This window comes from Notolabrus celidotus, chromosome 22 (assembly GCF_009762535.1).
Source record: "Notolabrus celidotus isolate fNotCel1 chromosome 22, fNotCel1.pri, whole genome shotgun sequence".
Lineage (NCBI taxonomy): Eukaryota > Metazoa > Chordata > Actinopteri > Labriformes > Labridae > Notolabrus > Notolabrus celidotus.
Genome location: NC_048293.1, coordinates 10212960 through 10236254, shown reverse-complemented (window position 1 = coordinate 10236254; position 23295 = coordinate 10212960). Strand labels below are relative to the sequence as shown.

At 37.4% G+C, this 23295-nt stretch overlaps 2 protein-coding genes across 10 annotated transcripts; one reads left to right on the top strand and one right to left on the bottom strand.

Moving 5' to 3' along the window:
* Window positions 1–205: 205 nt before the first annotated feature.
* LOC117806254 (gap junction beta-4 protein-like) lies at window positions 206–11628 on the bottom strand. Of its 2 annotated transcripts, none has more exons than XM_034675079.1 (4): window positions 11559–11628; window positions 4812–5024; window positions 2041–2342; window positions 206–1951 (listed from the first exon to the last, which is right to left on the bottom strand). In XM_034675079.1, the coding sequence occupies exons 2-4, from the start codon at window positions 4980–4982 to the stop codon at window positions 1609–1611; spliced, it is 816 nt and encodes a 271-aa protein (XP_034530970.1). In that variant the 5' UTR covers window positions 4983–5024; window positions 11559–11628; the 3' UTR covers window positions 206–1608. The 2 variants fall into 2 exon arrangements, with proteins under 2 accessions (XP_034530970.1, XP_034530969.1); XM_034675078.1 differs by lacking the exon at window positions 11559–11628 and adding an exon at window positions 7559–7749.
* A 133-nt stretch (window positions 11629–11761) lies between these two features.
* On the top strand, window positions 11762–21621 carry LOC117806470 (protein tyrosine phosphatase type IVA 2-like). Of its 8 annotated transcripts, none has more exons than XM_034675421.1 (8): window positions 11762–11902; window positions 12743–12878; window positions 12967–13091; window positions 17090–17699; window positions 17795–17887; window positions 18627–18757; window positions 20469–20543; window positions 20704–21621. In XM_034675421.1, the coding sequence occupies exons 4-8, from the start codon at window positions 17604–17606 to the stop codon at window positions 20813–20815; spliced, it is 507 nt and encodes a 168-aa protein (XP_034531312.1). In that variant the 5' UTR covers window positions 11762–11902; window positions 12743–12878; window positions 12967–13091; window positions 17090–17603; the 3' UTR covers window positions 20816–21621. The 8 variants fall into 8 exon arrangements, with proteins under 8 accessions (XP_034531312.1, XP_034531309.1, XP_034531311.1 ...); XM_034675418.1 differs by having other exon boundaries at window positions 12740–12878; window positions 17596–17699; window positions 20469–20547; XM_034675420.1 differs by having other exon boundaries at window positions 12740–12878.
* The last annotated feature ends 1674 nt before the right edge of the window (window positions 21622–23295 follow it).

Sequence of the window (23295 nt, the reverse complement as noted above, 5' to 3'; positions counted from 1 at the left end):
TAGCCAGACTCCAGACTGACCACCAGAGTGCCCGCTTCCTGATCTCCGGGGACTTCAACCATGTATTTGCTACATAGCTTATTTTGTTTTCTGTACATACTTTATTACCATTTTTTTCATTGTATTGTATACCCCCCCAGGATAAATAAAGTATTTCTGTTTCTGATTCTGATTCTGAAGACAAAGATGAAGGCCATTCAACAAACACCATAGTTTAGGATTTATTAAAATGTCAGAATATCCCCATCAGATAAGTATTCAATGTTAATATAAAGACATTTGTGAGGGGTGCATCTGTCTGAAGTCACCACTTTACAGGGTCACTAATTTAACCAAAACACTGGTTGATTTCTGCCATGGCTTTTAAAATTGCAAGTCAAGTGGAACGCTTGACTTAAGTCAATTTTAAAGCGGTATTGCAATGGCTTTGCTCCTTGCGCTTGTTTCGTTTCAAGTGTTGATACAGTGAATCCATTTGCAATGCAATAAAGCACTATCAAAAACAGCAGAAGTTGAATCTCCCCCATGCTAACAGGCTAAATGTAGTGTCACTCAGGACAATGCCAGCATGTCTCCTTCCGTGTTTCAACAGCTGTTGAAAACTCAACAATCCCTAACACATTTAACTGTAAGTCACAAATTTAATGAGTCACTCCTAATACCGTAACATCGGGAGCTAACATTCGCGGTAGGCTCAGAGAAGATGATTGTAATACAAAATGAAACCCAAGTGAATCAGAGTTGTGTGTAATGGTACTGTCGATGTCTGATGAAATAGAAACACTGCAGTTATTCTATCAATCATAAATGTTCAGCATTCCAGGCCAAACCCCCCAAAGTGGACTTTTGGAAAGTATTACCCCCGAAGCAGAGGCTTTACAAGGGGAGATTAACTACCCCAGAACTAAATTTAGACCCTGGTTCCTGCTGTCGAAATGTGCATAGTTCCTCAAAAGGTCCACAGTTCCCATGGAAAGAACCTTATCAGGCTGAGGCAGTTGACTAATGTGGTGGGCAGGGAGCACAGGCAGGATGAATAGAAATTACTGAGGTGGGGCAGGTGAGCTGGGGAACAGAACTGTGACAGAAATATATTAATCAAGGTTGATGCCATCCTCCATGGTGGAAAGGATTCATCCTAATTGTAAAACTTTACTCTTCATAAAGGGCTGGAGAAACAAATTCCCGGCAACAGTTTTTCTTCAGTAGAAGAAAATGAAAAGCAGTACTGTACAATACAATAATTAAAAAGAAATATTGATGTTGACACATTATAAACAAAAAAAATGCAAGTTACTCAAAACAGTAAATCTCAAATCCTGGATGTTTCTCAATAGACAGGCCTACATTGATCAGATCTAAATGACAAAGAAAGGCGAAATAATTAAGTATAGTAATACTTCTTAAAAGTGTCCGTTAAAATATACAGCCAGCCAGTATCCCCACAACAGAGCTTCATTAATGTTTAATGTTCAGCTGGATCACAGGATCATGTTTCACAGGAAGAACCCTGTAATGTATAGTCTTTTGTTTCAATGACTTTGTTCAGTAGCATGTGGTCCTGTGGTGTGGCTACTGATTACAAATAAACCCATTGACACCTGAGTCCTACAGTGTTGTAGTTACACCAGCTTCTCTGGCCTTTTCCCTCCTGTTTAAACTCATCTGGCTTTCTGCCAGCGTTGGATCAGTCTTGCGATATTGGGACCTGGGTGGGGCCATGTTGGTAAGCTCATGTTGCTCAGCAAACAGGAGCCTTTCATTTTCCTGGCGCACCCTCAGCAATTTGGCGAGGCGCTTGCCTATGAGATATACCATCTCACAGATACACATGAAGATGCACAATGCACTGGATACAACCATGAACACCATGAAGATCTTTTTCTCTGTTGGACGACTTATGAAGCAATCAACGGTGTTGGGGCATGGCTCAAGTGAACACTTGGATAACCTGGAAATAGAGATCAGATCAGTTCTCTTAAACTTTATTTCTACCAGTAATGTTTGAGATTAAAGTGTAAAAAATGACACAAGCTTTACCTGGGCAAGTCATATCCATGGTATATTCGATACAGAATGTAGAGAAATGCTGTGTCAAATCCAGCTTTGAAGACCAAACTCAGCAAATAGGTCCACCACAGCCCCCCTCTCTTCTTGCCAGGGTTAGCGTACAGGTGAGAGCCATGGTGCAGTTCCACATATTTCTTGTCCTTTCCCTCACGAAGTTTAACATGAGCCATCACCATCAGAGATGGGCAGGTGACAAAAATCAGCTGCAGTGCCCACAGACGAATGTGGGAGATGGGGAAGATGTGGTCATAGCAGATATTAGTACAACCAGGCTGCAAAAAGAAAGAATCATTTTAATAAGTACACATTTATGTCATGGCTGTATTGTCACATGAATAAAGTGATAAATAGCATTGATCCCTGCTTTAATGTCAGAAAAAGAAAATCAAGATTCTTACAGAAAAAGAGAAGGATTTTCTATATATTCCATTTGTAACATTGTATATATCTAAATTGTATTCTATCTTTATCTATTTTTATTCCTACTTTTTATTTTATTTTACTTATTGAAACTTCTTCTTGATTGTACTTATGTCTGGGTTGCTGTAAAAACTGAATCCCCTACTACAATGACTATATTGTCATTGTAGTTATATAATCAAACTTTATTCTATTCTCTATTCCATATATACTCTATCCTTTTAGAATTGATGCCAGAAACACATTTTAAAACATCTGGAACAGGGACAACAAAACATATTTGTAATGCTAAACAAACACTTGGTGAAACATTACTCATCTAATTAGGTTATTTGCAACAGGTTAGTAACATGACTGGGTATAAAATGGCCATTCCGGAAAGGCTGAGTCACTCAGAAGTGTAGTCACCATTCTGTGAGATACTGGGTGAGTAAATAGTTCAGTGATTCCAGCGATAAAATTGAAGGTTTTATCATTTACTGGTGCTGTTTGATTGCAATAAATCGAATTACTATCCAAGCAAGCCAGTGTCACAAGGTTTCCTTCTACATTTGCACATCACGGGCTGTTAAGATACGATAAAGTCTCTATACAACAGGGCCCAAAACCAGATGTAAGTGTGAGATGATTTCTTGTGATCAAAATGAAATATCAAGATACAGACTGGAGAATTATGAAGATTTATTTACGGCCGGGTCATATACAGAGCATCAAAACAATGACTAAGTATGTAAGTTTACAGCTTTCTTAAATACTGTCTAAAGACTATTAGGAAACCCCTTCAATTCTATATGAACCTTCAATATGAAAGTGTATAGAAATACTTAAAATTCATAATACCACCAATACTAGGTGTCTGTGATCTTTGGCCCTCGGGTGGCACTGCATTAATAACAGACATGACTCTGCATTGGAACTCACTGCATGGGTTCAATAATAACATCTAAAAACCATAGTCTGTGAACATAGTTTGTCATTGACACCATGAATGTAGTTTAAAACTGTACCATGCAAAGAGAAAACCATATATAAACATTAAAGCTGCAAGCAGTATTGAGCGGGCCCTCGCACTTTACACATGTTGGGGCTCTTAAAGCTCCTAAACATTATAACTTAATCAAGACTCCAGAAACCGAGAAAAGAAAAATATAAAATAATCACTAAGGGGTTCCCTGAAACAGATTATAATCATGTGTCAGTTTCTAAACACTTCGAATGTGCTAAGCTGGGATAAATATAGTGTTTGACATGATTATTAGGAACAAAACCTTGAGCAGAACTTTTATAAAATCATGTCATGTTATTAGCTTTCAGATAAGGCTGATCACTGATGAGCTGCAGGTTTGTAACATGAATTCTAATTTCCCTTGAAATGTTTATCCTAATAAATAATTTCCAAACTCTTGAGACATTCTAAAAGTAGTAAAACAGCTTAATAGGGCCATTGACAAAAAAAATGGAGCTAGAAGGGGAGAAATATTCTGAGATTAAAGTCACATATTTAGTTATCATTATTATTTTCAATAATTCTATTAATTTTTAGAATTTCTTGTCGGAAAAAGCATTGATGAGACTAAGATTATGGTGCAGTTCATCCGTTTAACAAACTGTGAATATGGTCAACAAACAACTATATCTTGATGACCATGTCACTGGGAGCAATTTGGGGTTCAGTGTCTAGCCTCTTTCACACATGCACTGCTCCCTAAATTTTCTAATGTTGCTTATTCACACATGTCCCTGACACGTCGCACATATTAGACTGTGGTTGGGGTCCAAGATTCAAACTTTTTGCACTCTTTCTATCTCAGCCCCTGGCATATGGTGCTTGTTCATAAATTCCCAACTGTGTCATTGTCAATGATTGCAATAAATTATAAAGTTGGCAGATAAATCAACAAAGTCGCACACTTTGACATCAATTTTTGCCTTATACCACTGCTAAAAGTAATTTAATGTATCCACAGTAGCATGAGTTGAATAGAACAGGTGCAGAGAAGACTACAAGGCACTCTCACTACATATTGATGTTTTTATCCATCCCATCGTGTCACTTTCCAGGGTTCAGACTCCTTTTCTGGTGTAGTGCTGCTTTAAAGATATGCTACCAAGTGCCTCTGCCACAATCCTCGATGCTTGTCATCACTGGTAATATTTCTCGATAGAAGATATTAGTCTATTCAGATGTACTTCTGCCTTTTGCCTTTTGCCTCCCAAATTATAAGAAGTATTTGTTTTGTCATTGTGTGAGTGTTGCAGTAAACTGAATAACCTTAAAGATGTGTAAAGGATTAAAAAGTAGCATTGTTACTCTATCTTACCTGGCGAGTATTGCAGACGAAGTCTTTGCTCTCATCACCCCAAACTCTCTGTGCTGCTACCACAAAAACCATGACACGGAACACAAACACCATGGACAGCCAAATCCTTCCAAATGCAGTGGAGTATTTATTGACTCCACTCAACAGACTCTCCAGTCCGGACCAGTTCATCCTTGCTGTTCAACTGGCCCAGTAAAGGGACACAGCTTTACCCTTTGGAAGAGAGGGGAAAAAAAGAGTGTTACATTGCACTTTTTTTTTCTATGCGGCGCCGTTTGTTAAGTTGTGCACACTGAAAATAACAGCAACAATTCTCCACATTTAGCTCCAAAATGTCATGAAAATGTAATGTGAATTACACTTTTTTCACATTTGTGATTTCCTTCACATTTAATTTTGTTGTGAAAAATATATCTAAGTTAGAATCACTGTTAAATCTAAATGCTAAATCTAAATCTAAATGTTAAAAATAAATCTAAATGTTAAATATAAATATACATGTTAAATGTTAAATATAAATGTTGATTATTAAATCTAAATGTTAAATGTTAATTCGTAATGTTAAATGTTGCTCTGCGATCCTAAATATTTAGCTAATATGCAAATTCACATTGCCGCCTAGCAGAAATACCAAAATAATAGCTTCATAAAGTGATACAGACTTAGCAATAGCAACTTAGCCTGTCCGTACCATAGACTGGGTCAGTATGGTCTCTGAGCGTTGGGAAATCTCTTTATGGCCTCCAAAAGTGCCTTTCCAACATTTTTATGGCGGGCAGTCCAGCTAGTAACCTGTAGGAGTCAGTACTGACAGACTATGGTTTGGATATGTGTATCGCTTTATGAAGCTTTTATTTTGGTACTTCCACTAGGCCGCAGTGTGAATTTGTATGGAGCGCTGTTAGTACTATAGAACATCTATGTTACATAAAAACTGCACTCATAACTCATGTGTTTATAAAGATCATCATTCATTTGCTTGTCTGATCAGTCAGGACAGATGATGGATGCATTGGCTGTAGTTGCTTTTTTAACTGTACAAAAAAACTTGTGTGAATATCTGCCAATATTTTTGTAATTATACACTCTAGCTAGTCTCCTGTTCAGTACTTTAAGCCATGATAAGATGAATGGAGAAGGGCAGAGAACCTAGGGCATTTCTGTTATGAACAACTGCAGCACAACATGTTACTTACATGTAACTAAAGTCAGTTTGGTTGAGCAAAAGCATTTTTTTTTTAAATAGCCTGCTTGGCTGTGTCCAAAGTTAGCACAATATTCATACCAGCACTTCTATAGCTCCTTATTTCTGTTGTGTATGATCTTTAAATGACTGAATAAATTAATGAATTATTAAATATATACTATTTTGTGCTCATTACCCTTCACTTTCTGGACTCTCCATAGCTTACCTGGCTCCACTGTTCCCAACCAAGTAAAAGTCTTGAACATTACAACACATCGATCTAATCTATCTAATCTAATATACCCCAGTGAACAGTGAAATGTGTCAAATATTGGTTTAAATCTAGCTTTATTGCTTTATCTGAGCTAAGAAAAGCTCAGATAAGCCAGTGGCTCCTGCTATAAAGCCAAAGTTAATCTTGTCATCTAATATTGGCAAGAAAGCAAAATCTCTTCAGGTTCATGGTCCCTAACCTATTTCATCAAACCATGGTGTATAAAGAATTCTGACCATACTGAACTGGACTTGCAAGCAAGCCTTTGGAAAGCTTCAACTGGGGAAACTGGGAGAATTGGGGAACGCAACAGTATTTTTAAGTTAATGATGTTTACACTAAATTGTTGTGCAACAGACCACAGCTATCACACAAGCTATATTGAAGGGCTGGATTTCCAATAGTGGCCTATAAAACTTAAATCCCTCCATGACTGGATGTGTAATTTGATATTACATGTTAGCATGCTGTGTGTTATTTCAAAAAAGTTGAAAAAATACACCTTATTGTGTATTTAGGTACAAAACTGGAATAGTTTTTATTCCATACCACTCATTTTCACAGATTAAAGTTTGTATCATCCTCAATGAAAACAGAATGTGTTTGAGTGATCATAACTTAAGTTATTAACTCACCTTTTTTAAAAATGTCTAGCACATGACTAGTCACGAGAACATTATTTAGCCAGTATAGTTTCAGATATGTTACCAAAACATACAAGCCAGACATAACATTAAAGTTTTTTGGAGGGGAAGGGAAAGTTCTTCATAAGTCATAAGATAACGCTTCACTTCCTTTTTCTTGCGACTTATGCAAGCTGGAGTCATTTACACATGCAAGACATTAAATATCCTCTGTAGATGGTTAAGACTCACTGTACAAGTAAACAACCATAGACTAGGACAAAGTTTCATTCATATCTGCTTTAACCCATATGACAATTTCAGTTTCTATGTTATTCATTTTTAAAACCTTCCTTGGAAGCTGCAGTGAACTTTAAAATGCAGCAACACCACAATTTGCTTTAAGGAACAGTGTGATTGCTTACTTAGCCACTTTTGAAATCGTGTTTTAGTCATAGCAAAGGAAGTTTTTCCTATTGTGATTATATAGGATGAGTAATGATAGCTCAGATTATGTTTCCATTTTGTTCGTTTTTTAGGAAGTTGACGATAACTGTAATCTGTGTTGAATTAAACATCACTGGATACAGTCTTTTGTTCACAGCAGTGACTATAAGTATGAATCACAGTAAAGTTTATGAAAATCAAACAAAAGTAATCTTACCTATGGATGAACCCTGGTCAAAAATCGAATCCAAGAACTTAAACACCAACCGGCAAAGATTAATATACAGCTGTAAAGTTCAGTGAAGGAGATGAAAACGTTTCAGTTCAACTCTCTCCATGTCTCTGCTTTCTTGCCCTTCCCTAAGAAATCCTGCCAAACAAGTTTCAGCAGCTACTGCGTCATCATTCCCTACCCAAACACACACACACACACACACACAAACCCACAAAAATGTGCATGCCCTGTCATGTCTGTGTGCTTAAAAACAGCGAAACTCTACACCCTTAAGAACACCTCTAAATAGTTAATGAAACAGATGGGAGACAGAACTTCTATAAAGAATGTCTGTATGAGTAAACATGTGTGTGCAGGCATGTTAGTGTTTGTCGGCTATGTGTGACTGTTTTAGTTTAGAGAAAAGAGTTAGGGAGAGAGAAAAAGAAAAGAGAGAGATACCACACCCTCTCTATTGCAACATGGAGTGCAGCTTAAGTCAAATGGGTTTTTGAAGTGTGCTCATGTGGTGAAAAGACTGACAATTAAACAGGAAAACCTAGGTACTCATCTTTAGAAAAATGGTTAAAATGCCTTTATTAAACTGTCAACCTCATAAGCGTCCTTGAAAGTGAGGATCTGTAATTCAGACTGGTGGACTATGATTGCTGAATGCTTACACCTGAGGATTAATTCACCATTTGTGTGTAAGCGCTGTTTCACAAAACAGCAACATGTATCAGCTGTCAAGTAACATATTATGCTCTGAATCACCCCTGCTGTGTAGGGGCGACGCAGAAGTTTAAACTAGCCTTTAGAATGGCTTTTTTCCTTATGTTGCTTCCATATATTGTTAAGATAATGTACTCGGTTTGCAGGGCTTGCAGAAATAGCTTCCACAATAACATTTATATTACGTTTTTGTACGTCCTCCAGAAGTAGGAAGTTATCTCCCCAACTTACTGATGAGGAGATAACAGATGGCGTCAATTACAGCAGTGACACAAAAAAAGTAACTATAAGTATCATTATATCACTGAGTTTGGTTTGTTGTGAAGGAGCCTGTGTAATTAACAAGAGAGCAGTGCAGCAGACTATCTGGTTTCCACTGGTTGTAAAATTGTAATAAATAGTCTCATGTTAAGTAGCTTTATACAAAAAGTATTTATATATCATTGCAGATTCAAAATGTAAGTGGAATGACACTGGCACAGATTCCACACCATCCCTATATATTGGCCACAGAGACTTACAGACACATCAGGCTCTGCAGGATGGACAAAGAGGAAGGAAAATGTTGTGGCTGATTCACATCCTTGAAACTTAGTAACAATACACCAAAAGAGGGTATTGGAGTCAGGAAAACACTAAAAACAATCTCTGGAGAAAGCTGAAGTCAGTAATGGTTTATATGTCCTGCACAAAGTTGTTCACTCAGGTTATTACTTGAGTTAAAGTACTGGAGTACTTGCTTTTAAAAATACTTAAGTATTCAAAGTATTTCTTAAAAAATCTCAAAACATTGTGTTCTTACAAAGCATGAGTGCAGTCAAGAATACATAGAAGTACATTCGCTTACATCATGTTTATTTAGAAACCGTTACTTGAAATCTCCTATACCATGGAATCAAAACAGCAACTAAGTTACTCCAAGCACAGATAACTTAGTTTGAAATGTTCATCTGGAATCAAACAAATGTTACGTAGCTCAACACACTTTCTCAGGTTGGACAGTGAATTTTTTTATGTTTGTGCAGAGTGGGAAACAAGGAGAACATTTCAAATGATACGTATCATTCTTCATTTCAAAAACTTTTAACACACGCTGAAGATATGGCCATGGGTGCTCAGTTGGAGAATAATAGCCATCATTACCACCTCTAAATGAACTGCCTGATCTGAGTGAAATTTGCTCTGTGTTTGCTCCACGTTCAACTGTGGAGACGCACGATATACAGGTATGACTAAACCACTGAGACAAACAGAACTACACAAACACAGTTTACTGTCTTAGGGATCAGATTTCAGAAAAGAGAAGGAAACTCATGAACTGACTTCAAAGCAAAAGTAGTGAAGCACTGATAGAAATGTAGTGGAGTAAAAAGTACAATAATTGTCTTCTAAATGTAGTGGAGTAAAAGTAATAAGTACCCCCCAAAAATAATACTCAAATAAAGTACAGATACTCAAAAAATGTACTTAAATACAGTACTCAAGTTAAATTACTCTGTTCCTTCCACCACTGCCCATTAGTGAGTGAATGTTGTGTGATGGAGTAGTGTAAAAGCACGTTGAGTGTTCAGAATGAGTAGAAAAGCGCTATATAACGCTCAGAGACAGTGCTGACCCAGTCTATGGTATGGACACGCTAAGTTGCTATTGCTAAGTCTGTATCGCTTAATGAAGCTTTTATTTTGGTATTTTGGCTAGGAGGCAGTGAGAATTTGCATATTTGCTAAATATTTAGGATCGCAGGACAAAATTGAACATTTAGATTTAACATTTAGATTTAACATTTAACATTTATCTTTAAAATTGAACATTTATATTTAACATTAAGATTTAACAATCAACATTTATATTTAAAATGTATATTTAACATTTATATTTAACATTTAATATGTATATTTATATTTTACATTATATAAAACATTTAAATTTATATTTAACAACATACATTTATATTCAGCATTTAGATTTAGTAATTATTATAACTTAATCAATGTTTTTCTCAACAAAATTCAATGTGAGCAAGATCACAAATATTGCTCTAAATGTGATAAAAAAATGGACTTACAAATTCTCACTACGTTTTTTCTGACGTTTGGAACCAAAATGTGGAGAATTGTTGCTGTTATTTTCGTGTGCGACTTTACAGAAACATTCAGATGAGCCCCATAGGGGAGCTCATCTGAATGTTTCACTTCTCTAACTGTTTGAAATAGTGACTTATTTTTGGAATAAACCTGCACCATCACCTGAGCAGAGTTTATAAGCCTTTATTTTCTCTAACAGCCTGCCATATTTGAATGTAATGTAAACAGGTAGTTTTTAAGATCGTGTTATCTCAAATGCCCTTTATTAAAACTTTACAAGATAACACACATATTTCACTGAGTGTAAACAGATACTTTTCGAGCCATTATTTTCTCAAATTGTAAAACATGTAAAAAATGTCTGCAGAAATGTAAGAGCCAGCCTTATGAACTTCAGACATGTCAGGCATCAGTTACCTTTGGCTTCTAAAGTGTACATGCACTCAATGATTTTTTTTCTCATTTATCTTATTGTGCCACGAGCTGGTCTCAGGCTGGAGCAACCACTCTAAAACCATTATACACCCTCTACAAACAATCACTGAAAACTCTAGATAAAAAACCAAGGAACTACCACCACTGTAAAATCATTACGAATTATAACTTAATGACCTTTAACAGTTTTTTTTGTTATGCAGATATGTGTCTGATGTATAAATTAATTCATGATCAGGCCCCACCACCACTTAAACAATGTGTGTTACTCTGCAGGAACAATCTTAGGGAGACCTGGGCATCAGCAAGAGGAGACTGTTCAGCTAAACCAAGGAAGACTGCATTTGGACAGGCTGCATTTTCAGTCAGAGCAGCAGGAAAATGGAACTCAATTCCTACCCACATTAGAGACTGTGCAAGCCTCAGTGTTTTTAAAAGAAAACTAAAATTATGGCTCAAGGAAAAACAATTATGTGATCATCTGAATGCATCAAATTAGAGACATCGAAATGTAATTTTAAATATGTCGTTATTAGTGATGGACTGTGTTGAGTAGCCTATGTATTGTGTTAAATGCTAGTATGTTTTTTTTTATCATTTGTATTGTACATTTGTTTACATCTTCCTGCCCAGGGACCACAGATGAAAATGTGCTTATAGCTAACTCTGGCTTGACAGTTTTTGTTTTGCATGGCCCCTGTCAAATAAACTAATAAATAAAAATAAATAAATAAATAAATTGCGTTCCATACCCATCGCTCACTGTAGCAAAACCATTTATACAATCTATGGGAAAAACCTCCAAAATGGCAGCTCTATGATGTCAATTTTGTTTCACACTACACAAAGTCTGATACAGGAAGTGCAGATGATCTGTCTGCAAATTAAAGCAATCTCTTTTTTCACACCATTGCATTCATGTACTGACTGTATTGGTTATTTTGTGCATTTTATTTTTGAAGGCTTATGGCCGGAAGTCGTGTGGTTCCACGTGACTGCTACGACTCGACCTTTCTGATAAAGCCAAACATGTCGAGTTCGCGGAGTCTTCTCCATCACTAGAAACGTTCAGATTTTACGTGAGGCACTGCTTTTTGTAAGTAGTTGCTGTCGATGACATTTGTTTGTGTTTGTGTAACAATGTGATGCCTGTGATGACAAGGCCACTGCACTTGCTGTGATTCGGGTGATATTGAAAACCGGTGAATCCTTTATGCCTGTAATATTAAGTGTAAGCCTGTCGTTTATTCTGGGAACATGGAGTTGACCTGTTTAAACATAAGCCTGCTAGCAGCGTCGCCTTTAGGGGCGGATGGCGTTGTTGAATACAGCAATGAATAGTAAGACAACTAGTTGTTAGTGGGATACTTCTACAGTTAAAACACTGTGTTAACATTTTGACATTAACTGGGCACACGTTATCTGGGTGTACAACAACAACGACAACAATAATAACGTTGATGAAGTCTTACTGTCTATGCTGTTAGTTATTTGCTATTAGAAGCACAGCTAACGCTATTAGTAACGTCAAGCTAGTTGGCTGTGTAACCTGACGTAAGAACGTCGCCTCTTGTACATCGAAGCCGGGTGTCCCTTTAACTTCCTGCTAAAATGATAAGTGCCACCCCATGCTGCTATTACGTGTTATGAGATGCTAGAGTTTACTGTGAAGCTTTGGGCATTAGGTGTTTGTCGAGCAAACGGATCAAAACTTAAAGCTCTACACAATACGTTAGCGTTACTTTAAGCTAAACGAACACATTAGCTTTGAAACGTCCCGTTATTTTTCGCACGGGCAATATGGCATGCATAACCCTATGTGAAACCAATAATAATATATCATGGTGTATGGATTTATAAAGATTAGTTCCCCTTGGTGAATAATTTCGTTCAGGCAAGGGAAGTCGGGTAACGATTGTTTTCCTTTACGCAGCAGCTTAGCAGCAATCTAGCGGGCCGTTGTCAGCCAGAATCCAGAAAAGCAGCATCGTCATAAATGCTGTGTCTACATCAGAGAGCCGTCACATCATCCTGTGAATGCTCAATGAACAATCTCCTCGGCTTTCGTCACTGTAAGTATTTGACCTGTAGAGTTCCATGTCTAAATAAGGTGTAAATTAGTCGCAACGCGTCACACTTGCAATTCAAACTTTCTCTTAGGCTGCACATGTATGGCGTTTTCGAGGGTAGGAGGGGAGTTTTGCCAAGCCCAGCACCTGCTGCTTATTGTGGACAAGTGAACAGGAGACACCAGCTTGGGCAAACACTGCCATTTACACAGACAGGTGTGTGGTATAAAGGCTGGTGGAGTCTTTATTTGAGAATATCACTTAATTTTGACCAGGGCTGGGTGGTAAATTAATAACAATAAATTCGAATTTGTTATTTTGGAACCATTTTTTAAAGATTATCTCTTTTATTATTATCTCTGCTGCTTCCCCTGGGCTCTCATATCTCACATCCTTCCCAAGAGTTGGCAAATTAGCCACCCATAAAATGCAGGTGTTTTTGTAAGGTGTCATTTGAATTTGCCCAAGACACAGTAACAGGTGGGCCCAATAGAATTACGTGACAGACTGAAATCGCGGGTCTCCTGCTCTGAAGCATTAGAGCAGAGCCAGGTATCCACCTGACTACAAGCTTGCCAACCAAATAACCTGTGTTTACATTCTCTCCAAGTTTGATGTCAGCCAATAATAGAAATGCAAAAAGTGGATATGTCTGCTTGCAGCTGGGCTTGCCACAAATATATGGAGTAGTCAGCCAGTGGAAACAATAAAAAGTAGCCTGCTCAAGGGACTCCCACCCTGAGAAAAATATTGGCCATTAAAGCCAAAATTTGGTGGCTTCAGGCCCATATTAATGCCACTTTTCAATCATATACACAAGGGATGTCACGATCAGTCTTTTTAGTATTGAATATTTTCTGATACCAAGTCCTGATCCGATACTTGTGTTTGCCTAGATTATAGTTTGACATGAGATAAGAGAGTTGAGCTGCACACAGTTTTATTTGCTTGAACAAAAATAAGTAATTAAAAATGTGCATGCATTACAGCATGCTTAAATCCGAGGCTGCTCTGAACGCAACTCTCACAAGACATTGCGAGATTCACAGTGGCAGCAATCAGGCTACGAGACAGGGAATGTAAATATTGGGAGTGACAGCCAGGTTAAAACATGCCACTAGCTACGGAGTGGAATGCCGGCATAGAAACGGCAGCTACCGCTAGCCACAAGATTGCTAGTGCTAATGTAACAGACTATCCTGTGTTTGGTTCATGTTTTTGCTTTTTTGAACCATATGTCCCTGGAGAGTTACCGCAGGGTGTGTTCAGCAGATGCTTTTTTTCTGTAATGTGTCTGGCGGTGCACATGTGAGTTCTACAATAAAATTAAAACCATGGCTTGAGTTCTACATCAATGTCCCATTCATTTTTATCTCATTATGTATACACAATTAAGCGAACTCAGAACGCTCAATTACACTCTCACCTTCAGGGGTAAACTATGTTCAGTTACAGCGGACGTAAATGATCGGATGAGATGATCGGCTCAAATGCTGATCACCAATCATTTGCAAAACGTCCAGATCGACTCCAATCTGATAGTTGAGATTGGGACATCCCTAATATACACTGATTATTATTGATATATATTATATGTCACATTTACAATATCTAAACAAGTACTGATCAAAAAAAATTACTTGGTACAACATGACCTGTAGCTAGCTCAGAGGTTAGTACTTCATAATCTAATGTTTATTACTACATAGTAATGCACTTATAAGTGTAGTTTACCCTGCAGGCGTCACATTATTGTCACTGTTGTTTTCCAGTGTTTATGAAGCAGGCAGTGACATAAATGACTATTCTCTTTTCAGTAAAATGCAATTCTTGTTCTGGTCTTTTAACAATTTTGCTAAAATCCATCAAACATTAAAGTTTTGTATGCTGAGTGCCCCGATCACGCTGTCAGACAGGCATCTTCTATGAAGCAGAGGCGAGTGATTCTAAATGTGCAGAAAAAGTGGGTCACTACTGTTATTTCGAATGTTATATTGAAATCAACGAAATAAAGGTAGCTGTGCATAGTTAAGTGAGTTGAGCTGTTGGGCCGACAGCCACAGCTTGTTGAAAACCCCTGTTGCTGTAAATCTCTTTAGGTCTCTCTGAGGCTTTAACATCGGCTATGTGCTGGAATGGCGTAACCTTAGCTTGAGCCGAGCACAGCAGGGACTGATACCTCCATTTAATTAATCAATTAATCACTCAATCTTTATTTGTATAGCGCTAAATCACAAGAAACTTATCTCAAGACGCTTTTACAAACATAATAATAACAATAATAATAATAATAATAATAATAATTTTATTTATAGAGCGCTTTCAATTAAAGTACTTTACAAAGCTTAAAAACCAATAACAAAGACACAACACACCATAAGAAACATCAGCAGTAAACAGGTGGGTCTTCAGCTTTGCTTTAAATACATCAACTGAAAATGATAATCTAATGTCGACAGGGAGACTGTTCCATAGAGTGGGTGCAAGGAGGGAAAAGGCCCGCTCACCAATAGTCTTTTTTCGGACCTTCGGGAAACTTAAAAGGCCAGTCCCCTGAGAGTGAAGTGCCAGAGCAGGCACATATAGGTCCAACAGGTCGGTGAGATAAGAGGTTGCAGAGCCATTTAGAATTTTTTTATTCAACAGTAACACTTTAAAATCTGCTCTTGCATGAACAGGCAACCAGTGAAGAGAGGAGAGCACTGGAGTTATGTGCTCATACCTGTGTGACCTGTTCAGAAGACGGATGATGCATTCTGCACCATCTGCAGACCTCGCAAACTCTTCTTGGGCAGACCCGACAAAAGAACATTGCAATAGTCCAACCTTGAGGAGATAAATACACGAATAAGAGCCTCAGCATCACATAGCAGGTCTAGACTGTACTCTGGGTTAAATCATTAACCAAGATCCAACATCAAGAAAGGGATACAGTCCAGTCCCCTCTTACTGACAGGACTTAATCTGATCTCATCTTAATCCACCATGAGCATTTCACCTCGCAGTATTTAACTAGTTACAGCGGCAAAGAAAAGCTTCCTTTTACCAGGGAGAAACCTCGAGCAGAGCCAGAATCATGTTAGACAGCCATGTGCCTCGTCCTAGTTGGGTTTGGAAAGAGGGATAGAGGAGAATAAGAGAGAGAGAGAGCAATGATAGTGATGATGAGACGGATAGTAGTAGTTGTAGTAGCTGTTGCCGCAGGAGTCCGGAACGTCCACAGACACAATCTGCTGCAAAGTTTGTTCAGCGGCTGTTGCAGCCAAAGGCAGCAGCACAGCAGCACCAATTTAATTCTACATCTTAAACAGAGCAACAAATGTATCCCTTTATGAGTTGCACAAGACGGCTATAAACACCTGCTATGAAGCATCCACCTTTAGTGGAATCATTGTCCCTTTGCATTGTGTATGACAATTGGGACACTGCAAAATTATAGTAACAATAGTTCTGGGTGAATTTAACTGGATATTCTTAATAAGAGAATAATAAATGGGACCCCATTGTGGAATTTATGCCACAGCTTTAACTACAGTATATTGCATGAATATACACGTGCACAGCTGGCCAGATTACACCAACAACAACCACTTTAAGGCAGCCTATGGTAACTCTCCAGGAACATATAGTTCCAAAAGGCAAAAACCTGTACTGAACACAGGAGAGTCTGTCACTCTTTTACTGATGCTGTTGTACTGGATATGGCTAATGATATGGTGCCCATATATACAGCAGAAAAGCCAGGGTTTATCCACATGCTTATCAACCCCAGGTACATAGCCCCTGAAGTTAACCTGCCCCATTTGTACAACTATACACTTGAAAAGATTGCTAGACAGCTGGAGAGGATGATTTTCTTCATTACAACAGACATATGGTCCAGCCTTACATTTTATCAATGGTGACTGGGCTCTGGGAAAATGTCTGCCTCCAAATAGCTTACTTCTCTGATGAGCACAAAGGTAAGAGCCTGGGGGCAAAAATATTTTTGAGCCATTTCTTTTTCATTGGAATTTGTTGGGAGTTTTTATTTCTAGGCCATATCGCCCAGCCCTAATTTTGACTGTTATAGTCCCTGACCAGCTCAGAATAGCTGAAAGGGTATAATGCTTCACCTGTGTAAACATAGAAACCTGTCCACATCTCTATTATGGTATGAAACATTTTACAAGGCTTGCAAAAATGTAAATGTATAATTTTCTCTCTCATTATAGGTCCTTACTGTCTTCCATTCCAACCCATATGAAGACAAGCCAATCTCCAGCTTGTCACCTGTCGTGGGGAATAGGGGAGGCTTTGGGTTAAACCTTGAAGTTTTCCTCAGAGCTCTATTTCTGTGTTCTTTTACTCAGATATACAGTATAGAGCCATTTCTCTAAATAGGCTTTTTTTTTTTAAAGAAGAAACAGAATAAAGGGTCAAAAATAAATTTCTTACTTTATTTATTTTTTGCAAAGTATATTGTAGTTTTCCTTATTTGCCAAAACATTTCTAACCCCTCCATACACAAAATTCCGGTCAGAAATAATTATCTTTTCACTTTTTGTGACTGAAGCTGTAAGTTATTTAGCAGATGCATTAGGTACCAAGTTTTTGCTTTTTTTTTTTTTACAATCAGACACTTTTCACTCAGATTTTTTGGAGACCCTGACTTTTCCTCACAAGTGAATCACAGTATTTTTGTGTATAATTTATCCCCTTTATTAACAAAACTTTGTAGGTCTTAAAATGAACCGACCAGCTCCAGTGGAGATCTGTTATGACTGCCTGAGGTTCCTCATTACGCATAACCCTACTAATGCACAACTGGGGAGGTTTATAGAGGTAGCATGCACTTTATAATTTGTATTCTTTTTTAATTGTTTTTGTTAGAAAGTCACAGTGACATGCTGTGTTTAAAAGTGTGTTCTGATGTGTAGGATCTGAAGGCATTTGGAGTCAACACACTTGTGAGAGTGTGTGCTGCTACTTATGACAAGACACCAGTGGAACAAGAGGGCATAAACGTCCTGGTAGGTCACAAAATATCCATCTGTATTATAAAACTAATTTATCAACCAACACAGAAGTGCAAAAATTTATTTTCCTGCATCCAAAAGTGTAAACGTGTGAATAAATAATTATACTCAATCATCTAACTTGTGAACATAAACTTGATGTACAAGTTGGTCAAGAACATCAGGTTCCAAAACTGCTCTAAACATGAAGAGTTGAAAATACAAATAGGAGCAGAAAATATGAGCAGAAGGCATGGCAGGCAATTGGCTGACCGTATAAGCTTTCTGATTCAGTACTTTGTTGGCAAAGTAACGGAATGATAATGTGAAAGTGTGAGATGCTTCTTGGATTAGGGTAAATAATGTGTTTAGAGGGAATCTACAAAATATGATCCTACAGTGGTTTGGCAAGTATTCTCCTTTACATTGAGGGTTACTCTTAAGGAAAAAGTTTAGAGCATGTCTACAGTTTAAATAGTAATATGTGGAAGCTGAGCTAATGACCCGGTTAAACAAGCAATGGTAAGTTCCAATTTGCTTCCATTCATGTAAAGATGCTGATTTGAAGACACTTTTAGAATGGTATACTTTTTTTCTTGATTTGTATAATGTTGATAAAGATTAGATATATATGTTCCTTGTTACAAGATTGGGACTGTGTGCATGCACATAATGCGCACAGGAGTGTGTGCGCTCTTATAGTATACAATATGAACATCTAATAAGATCAATTACAACACCATCTCCCTTTCAGGATTGGCCATTTGAAGATGGCTCTGCCCCCCCAGAACAGGTGGTCGATGATTGGTTGAATCTACTGCAAGCCAAGTTCAGAGACGAGCCTGGTAGCTGTGTGGCTGTGCACTGTGTAGCTGGACTAGGAAGGTCCGTATGCAAAGTAGACAATATACAGTATTGTGTCAAATGTATCTGAACAGCTCAACCAAGAGCAATTTTCAATGATTGTCAGTGGTATTTTAAAATTTCCTGAATATATGGACTATTTTTAGTAAACATTTTTATTGTGGGCTGCACAGTGGCGCAGTGGTTAATGCTGTTGCCTGTGAGGTTAATTATGGTCTGTAAATTGCAAATAGGTATCAGTGGGTTTGTGTATAGTTGTTTGTGTCTACATGTTAGCCCTGGGATAGACTTGCGACCTGTTCAGGATGCAGTACACCCAGTGACAGCTTGGATAGGCATCAGTCCCATGTGACTCCAAAGTGAATACATGGTATGGATAATGGATTGATGGAGGTTTTTGGTAATAATGGTAGACATGTGAAAAGAATGAGACATTTTTGCTAAAAGGGAACTAGGTCCTCCAGTGGTCAGCCAAGCCTAATTGGTTTGCATGAAATTTTATAGCACTGGCTGTTTTAGACAAGGCAGATAACTTGGTGGATGACTTATCATGCTCTGTGTCTTGAACCTGACTGAAATCACTTCCAGTGCGGAGGATCTCCAAGGTGCAAAAATGTCTCTTGTAAGAAACAAAGGTCCCCTTTAAGTTCCTGTAGATGTGAAAATTAACCTGTTGGTCCTGAGCAGTCTCAGAGTTTGCTGCTGCTGTGGTTTCTTCAAACCACTGATGAACTGTTTATGATGTTCATCTCTCACTCTCTGAGGGACAGCTGTCACTGTGCTTCTTTTCAGTACCATGGATCGATCACAACATGTGTGCCCATTTTATCATTCAGTAGTCACAAGGGAAAAAACAGTGTTTTGTTTTGTTTTTTACATAAAATCAAGTGTGAGCTCTTAAATATCATAACTTCAATCCCAACTTAGCCTGCATCCCAAGCTCTTAAACAATATTATCTTGTCCTCTGTCAAACCAAAAGTACTTTTGGGTTACCAAACTTCTGCACTGAGGAAAGAGGATTGCAAAGAGAGGAGAATGTAGTCTTATCTGTTGGCAAAAAAAACTTGTTACATTTAGTGTTATATTATTAGTGTTATTATTATAGTCTCCTTAAATGTTGGCCTTCACTGTTCTGGTAACATCATGACATAAAATGTGTAACTTATGTAGCTGTGTCTCATACCACTGGAAAAGATTCCACTTAATATTACTTGTAAAGGGGTTAAAGTATGTTGTGGTAAACTTGTGAGTTAAGTGGCTTTTTTTCTACTCTTAGCACACTCAATGCTATCTTTAGAATCTAACTGTATGGCAATAGACTGTAGTATTATAGAATTGTTCAATTATTTTAAATTTTCTTATTTAATTTCCAATACTTATAGTGTGCTTATAGTGGGCCAATGCTTCCTAAAATGTTTATGTTTATCTTCATAAAATATTTTCATCCATAAAGTGGGGCCCCTCAGAAAAAGTTTGGGAACCACTGAGTTAGGTGAACCAACGCAGAACGCTTGGTTATACTAAGTTCCTCGTTAGTTTGCATTCTACAAAAAACCCTACTTACTCAACCCTAAATTTAAAGACATATTTCTCTTCATGAACTTAATAGGGTAGAATTCTAAAAGCACATACTAAGTTTGAGTATTTGCTTTATACAAGGCTACATGATCATAGGACTGTCTTCCCAAACAGATGGTTATATACTTGAATCTATCTGTTGTTATCCTTCAGAGCTCCTGTGCTGGTGGCCTTGGCTCTAATTGAGTGTGGGATGGAATATGAAGATGCTGTGCATTTCATCAGATTGTGGGTACAAATTCTGACACTGATAATATCCATTTCCTAAAGATGTAATGACAATATATGTACAACATATTTATTACAATCTGTATACTTTTCACACACCTGTCACCCTCTATTAATAATACTATCTTTTTTTTAAACAATGTTAATTTTATGTTTTCAGGAAGCGTCGTGGGGCATTTAACTCCAAGCAGCTACTTTACCTGGAAAACTACAAACCTAAACTGTGTCTGCGGTCCAAAGATGCCAACGGACAGAGCTGCTCTATTCAATAGACATCTACAACCCCATGCATCTTAACTGCATCTCATGCAGAGATGTTTTTCTTTGATTTTTAATGGAGAGGAGATAAGTGTAGGTAATATTTTCTGTTACATTCACGCGCTTGACAACTTGTCGTATCTTTCAAAGCCCCCCCCCCCCCCCCCCCTTTAACACAAATACTTAATTAAATGCCCACAAACAAACAGTATCCACTTTAAGAATAAGCTTGACTAAAATTAGGTTTGTTTCACTGAAAAATTTAAAACAATTATTCCAAATGTTGATGTTAAAAGACTTGTTCAGAGTGAAAAGAAAGTATGATATTTTCTTTAATCTGTATTTTTCAGATGGCAAGTAATGTTGACATTTAATGGATTCTTGTGACGTAAGACATCATGCAATCCACACAGTAGTTTGGATCGATTTGCTTATTCTGGTCAATAAGGATTGATCAAATTGGATGTCCTACAGCCAGAATGTGGCCTAGATAATAAAAAAGCTTGGAATTTAAATGTAGATTATTTTAAATGTTTTTTTAAAACAATATTAAATGTTTAAAATACATTTTTAAAGAAGTTTTCCCATACAAATTTGACTTGCTGTTTTTAACGGCATTCCATTCCCCCCATGAATATGCACTTAGTCAGTCGTTGTATCACTTTGTAACACTGGTTGTAACATTTTAACACGGTTTCAAATTGTCACCAAGACGAGGGGGCCAACATGTAAAATTCAGTGAAAACATTGATAAAATTACATACTCTGAGGTATTTGTAGGTTTTCCTTTAAGCTGTAAAATAAAATAATCAGTTGGTAATTCCTGGCCTCGGTGCTTTATTTCTGCTCTTCAGCATACAGTACTGAGTCCTAATATTAGGCCTCTTGGCATAGTCACCTGCGTGAATGAAAATAAAATATTGAAGATGGTAATGTAATAAGTAACATTTATTGAGGTAAAAACAATGTAACTATTTCTTATGAAGATGTGTAGACAAGTCTGGTTTCCAAATTACCATCCCCTGACTATTTCCATACATACCTATGGGACTGTCTCCCAATACCCCTTGGAAAAAACTATGGAGCCTACATGATTACCACTGATACCCTAGTGGCCATATTTTTGTTTATTGCCAGTGGCTGTCCAGAAGCTGTGCTTGTAAGATGCTGGGGTTCTTTGTATATTTTTTTCAATAGGTTTTTTGTCAATCCCTGTCCCTTTTTATCAATATGTAAGTGTTATTTATTAAATGATTCTACTGCTTTCTCTGTGAAATGTATGTCTGCTTGAATACATCTATTCATCTACTTAGACAAATAAAGTATTTCATACTCAAATGGTTGTACTTTGATGGATCAGTATTTTTTCTGTAAATTGGGGGTAAATTGGACTTCAAATTTTCATTTATATCAGTGAAAACCATTGTTTTAGTGTTTGTACGTTTTAAATTAAGTTGCACAAAGGGTGAGGCTACATAAACAACAGTCCATTGTTTAAACTTAATGGAGGTACTGTAACTAACAAGGCTGCTCTCCAACATGATGTTGAGTCTGACCTGACCTCAGAGAACTCTGTTACAGTGGGTGCCTCTGGCAGTAGTGACGCTGTGTGATTGTGGCTGTCCTGCACAGGCAACATTACATGGATCAGTTGGCTAATCCAAAATTTAATAGTTTTATTGACCAACCTTAGACAAGAGAAGCACATGAACTAACTGTACTATGAAACAAATTCCAGTGCTTTGGATCTAAAACTTAGATCTCATTCTAAGTGCCTAACAAAATGGGAATAAAGGAAAATTGAGAACAGTAACTTCAAAGTATTTGTCAGAAGAAGTCATTTATAGCAGCCAGAGTAAATTTAGCAAAGCTTTGCTACTGATTAAAAGATAAGAAATGAAAGATCCACCTCCTCGTTGGTTTATAAAGGCCAAGTTAAAAAAAAAAAGAACGTTTGGAATACATATGGAATTTTTTAAAACAACAATCTACATATGCAAGGGTTAAACCTAGAAGTAGGAAGAAAACTGAATTGTACCTGTTCAAATTCTTGTATTCTACATACAGTATACAATTCTACAGATATAAGAAAGTACATTGGAAATATATCCCCATTGTACTTTATGGTATTTCCTTCTTTTGTTGTAATGTTACCAAGTTCTGGTATTGGGAAAACTGTATTGATGGTATTGAAGCGCCCTCTGCTGGGGTTTTGCAGACTGGTGGAGTAAACCCTGCGAATCAATGCTTATCAGCTGCATCCTGTTCCTGTGGTAGGTAGTTTTGTAATAAGCTCCACTAAAACATGTTAAAAAAAGTTAATTTTTCTTTGTAAAAGTGCTGTTTGTCTGTGATATGTTTAAGTTAATCTCTTAGTGTGATGTCAAACACTTTAGTGACATTGCTTTGTGTGCGACTAATTAAAACTCACCAGTTATGTGTTGCTATAGCCAAAACATCATTAATCTCTATTCTGTAGTCTGCTATTGCCATC

What these genes read in the sequence shown, in the direction of transcription:
- LOC117806254 (XM_034675079.1), bottom strand. Translation starts at nt 4,982, where the DNA reads ATGAACTGGTCCGGACTGGAGAGTCTGTTGAGTGGAGTCAATAAATAC. An exon ending in TCGTCTGCAATACTCGCCAG is followed by an intron (nt 2,343 to 4,811) that starts GTAAGATAGAGT and finishes TTCTTTTTGCAG; the next exon opens with CCTGGTTGTACTAATATCTG. An exon ending in CATGGATATGACTTGCCCAG is followed by an intron (nt 1,952 to 2,040) that starts GTAAAGCTTGTG and finishes CTCTATTTCCAG; the next exon opens with GTTATCCAAGTGTTCACTTG.
- LOC117806470 (XM_034675414.1), top strand. Translation starts at nt 12,844, where the DNA reads ATGCTCAATGAACAATCTCCTCGGCTTTCGTCACT. An exon ending in AAGAGGGCATAAACGTCCTG is followed by an intron (nt 17,888 to 18,626) that starts GTAGGTCACAAA and finishes TCTCCCTTTCAG; the next exon opens with GATTGGCCATTTGAAGATGG. An exon ending in TGTGTAGCTGGACTAGGAAG is followed by an intron (nt 18,758 to 20,468) that starts GTCCGTATGCAA and finishes GTTATCCTTCAG; the next exon opens with AGCTCCTGTGCTGGTGGCCT.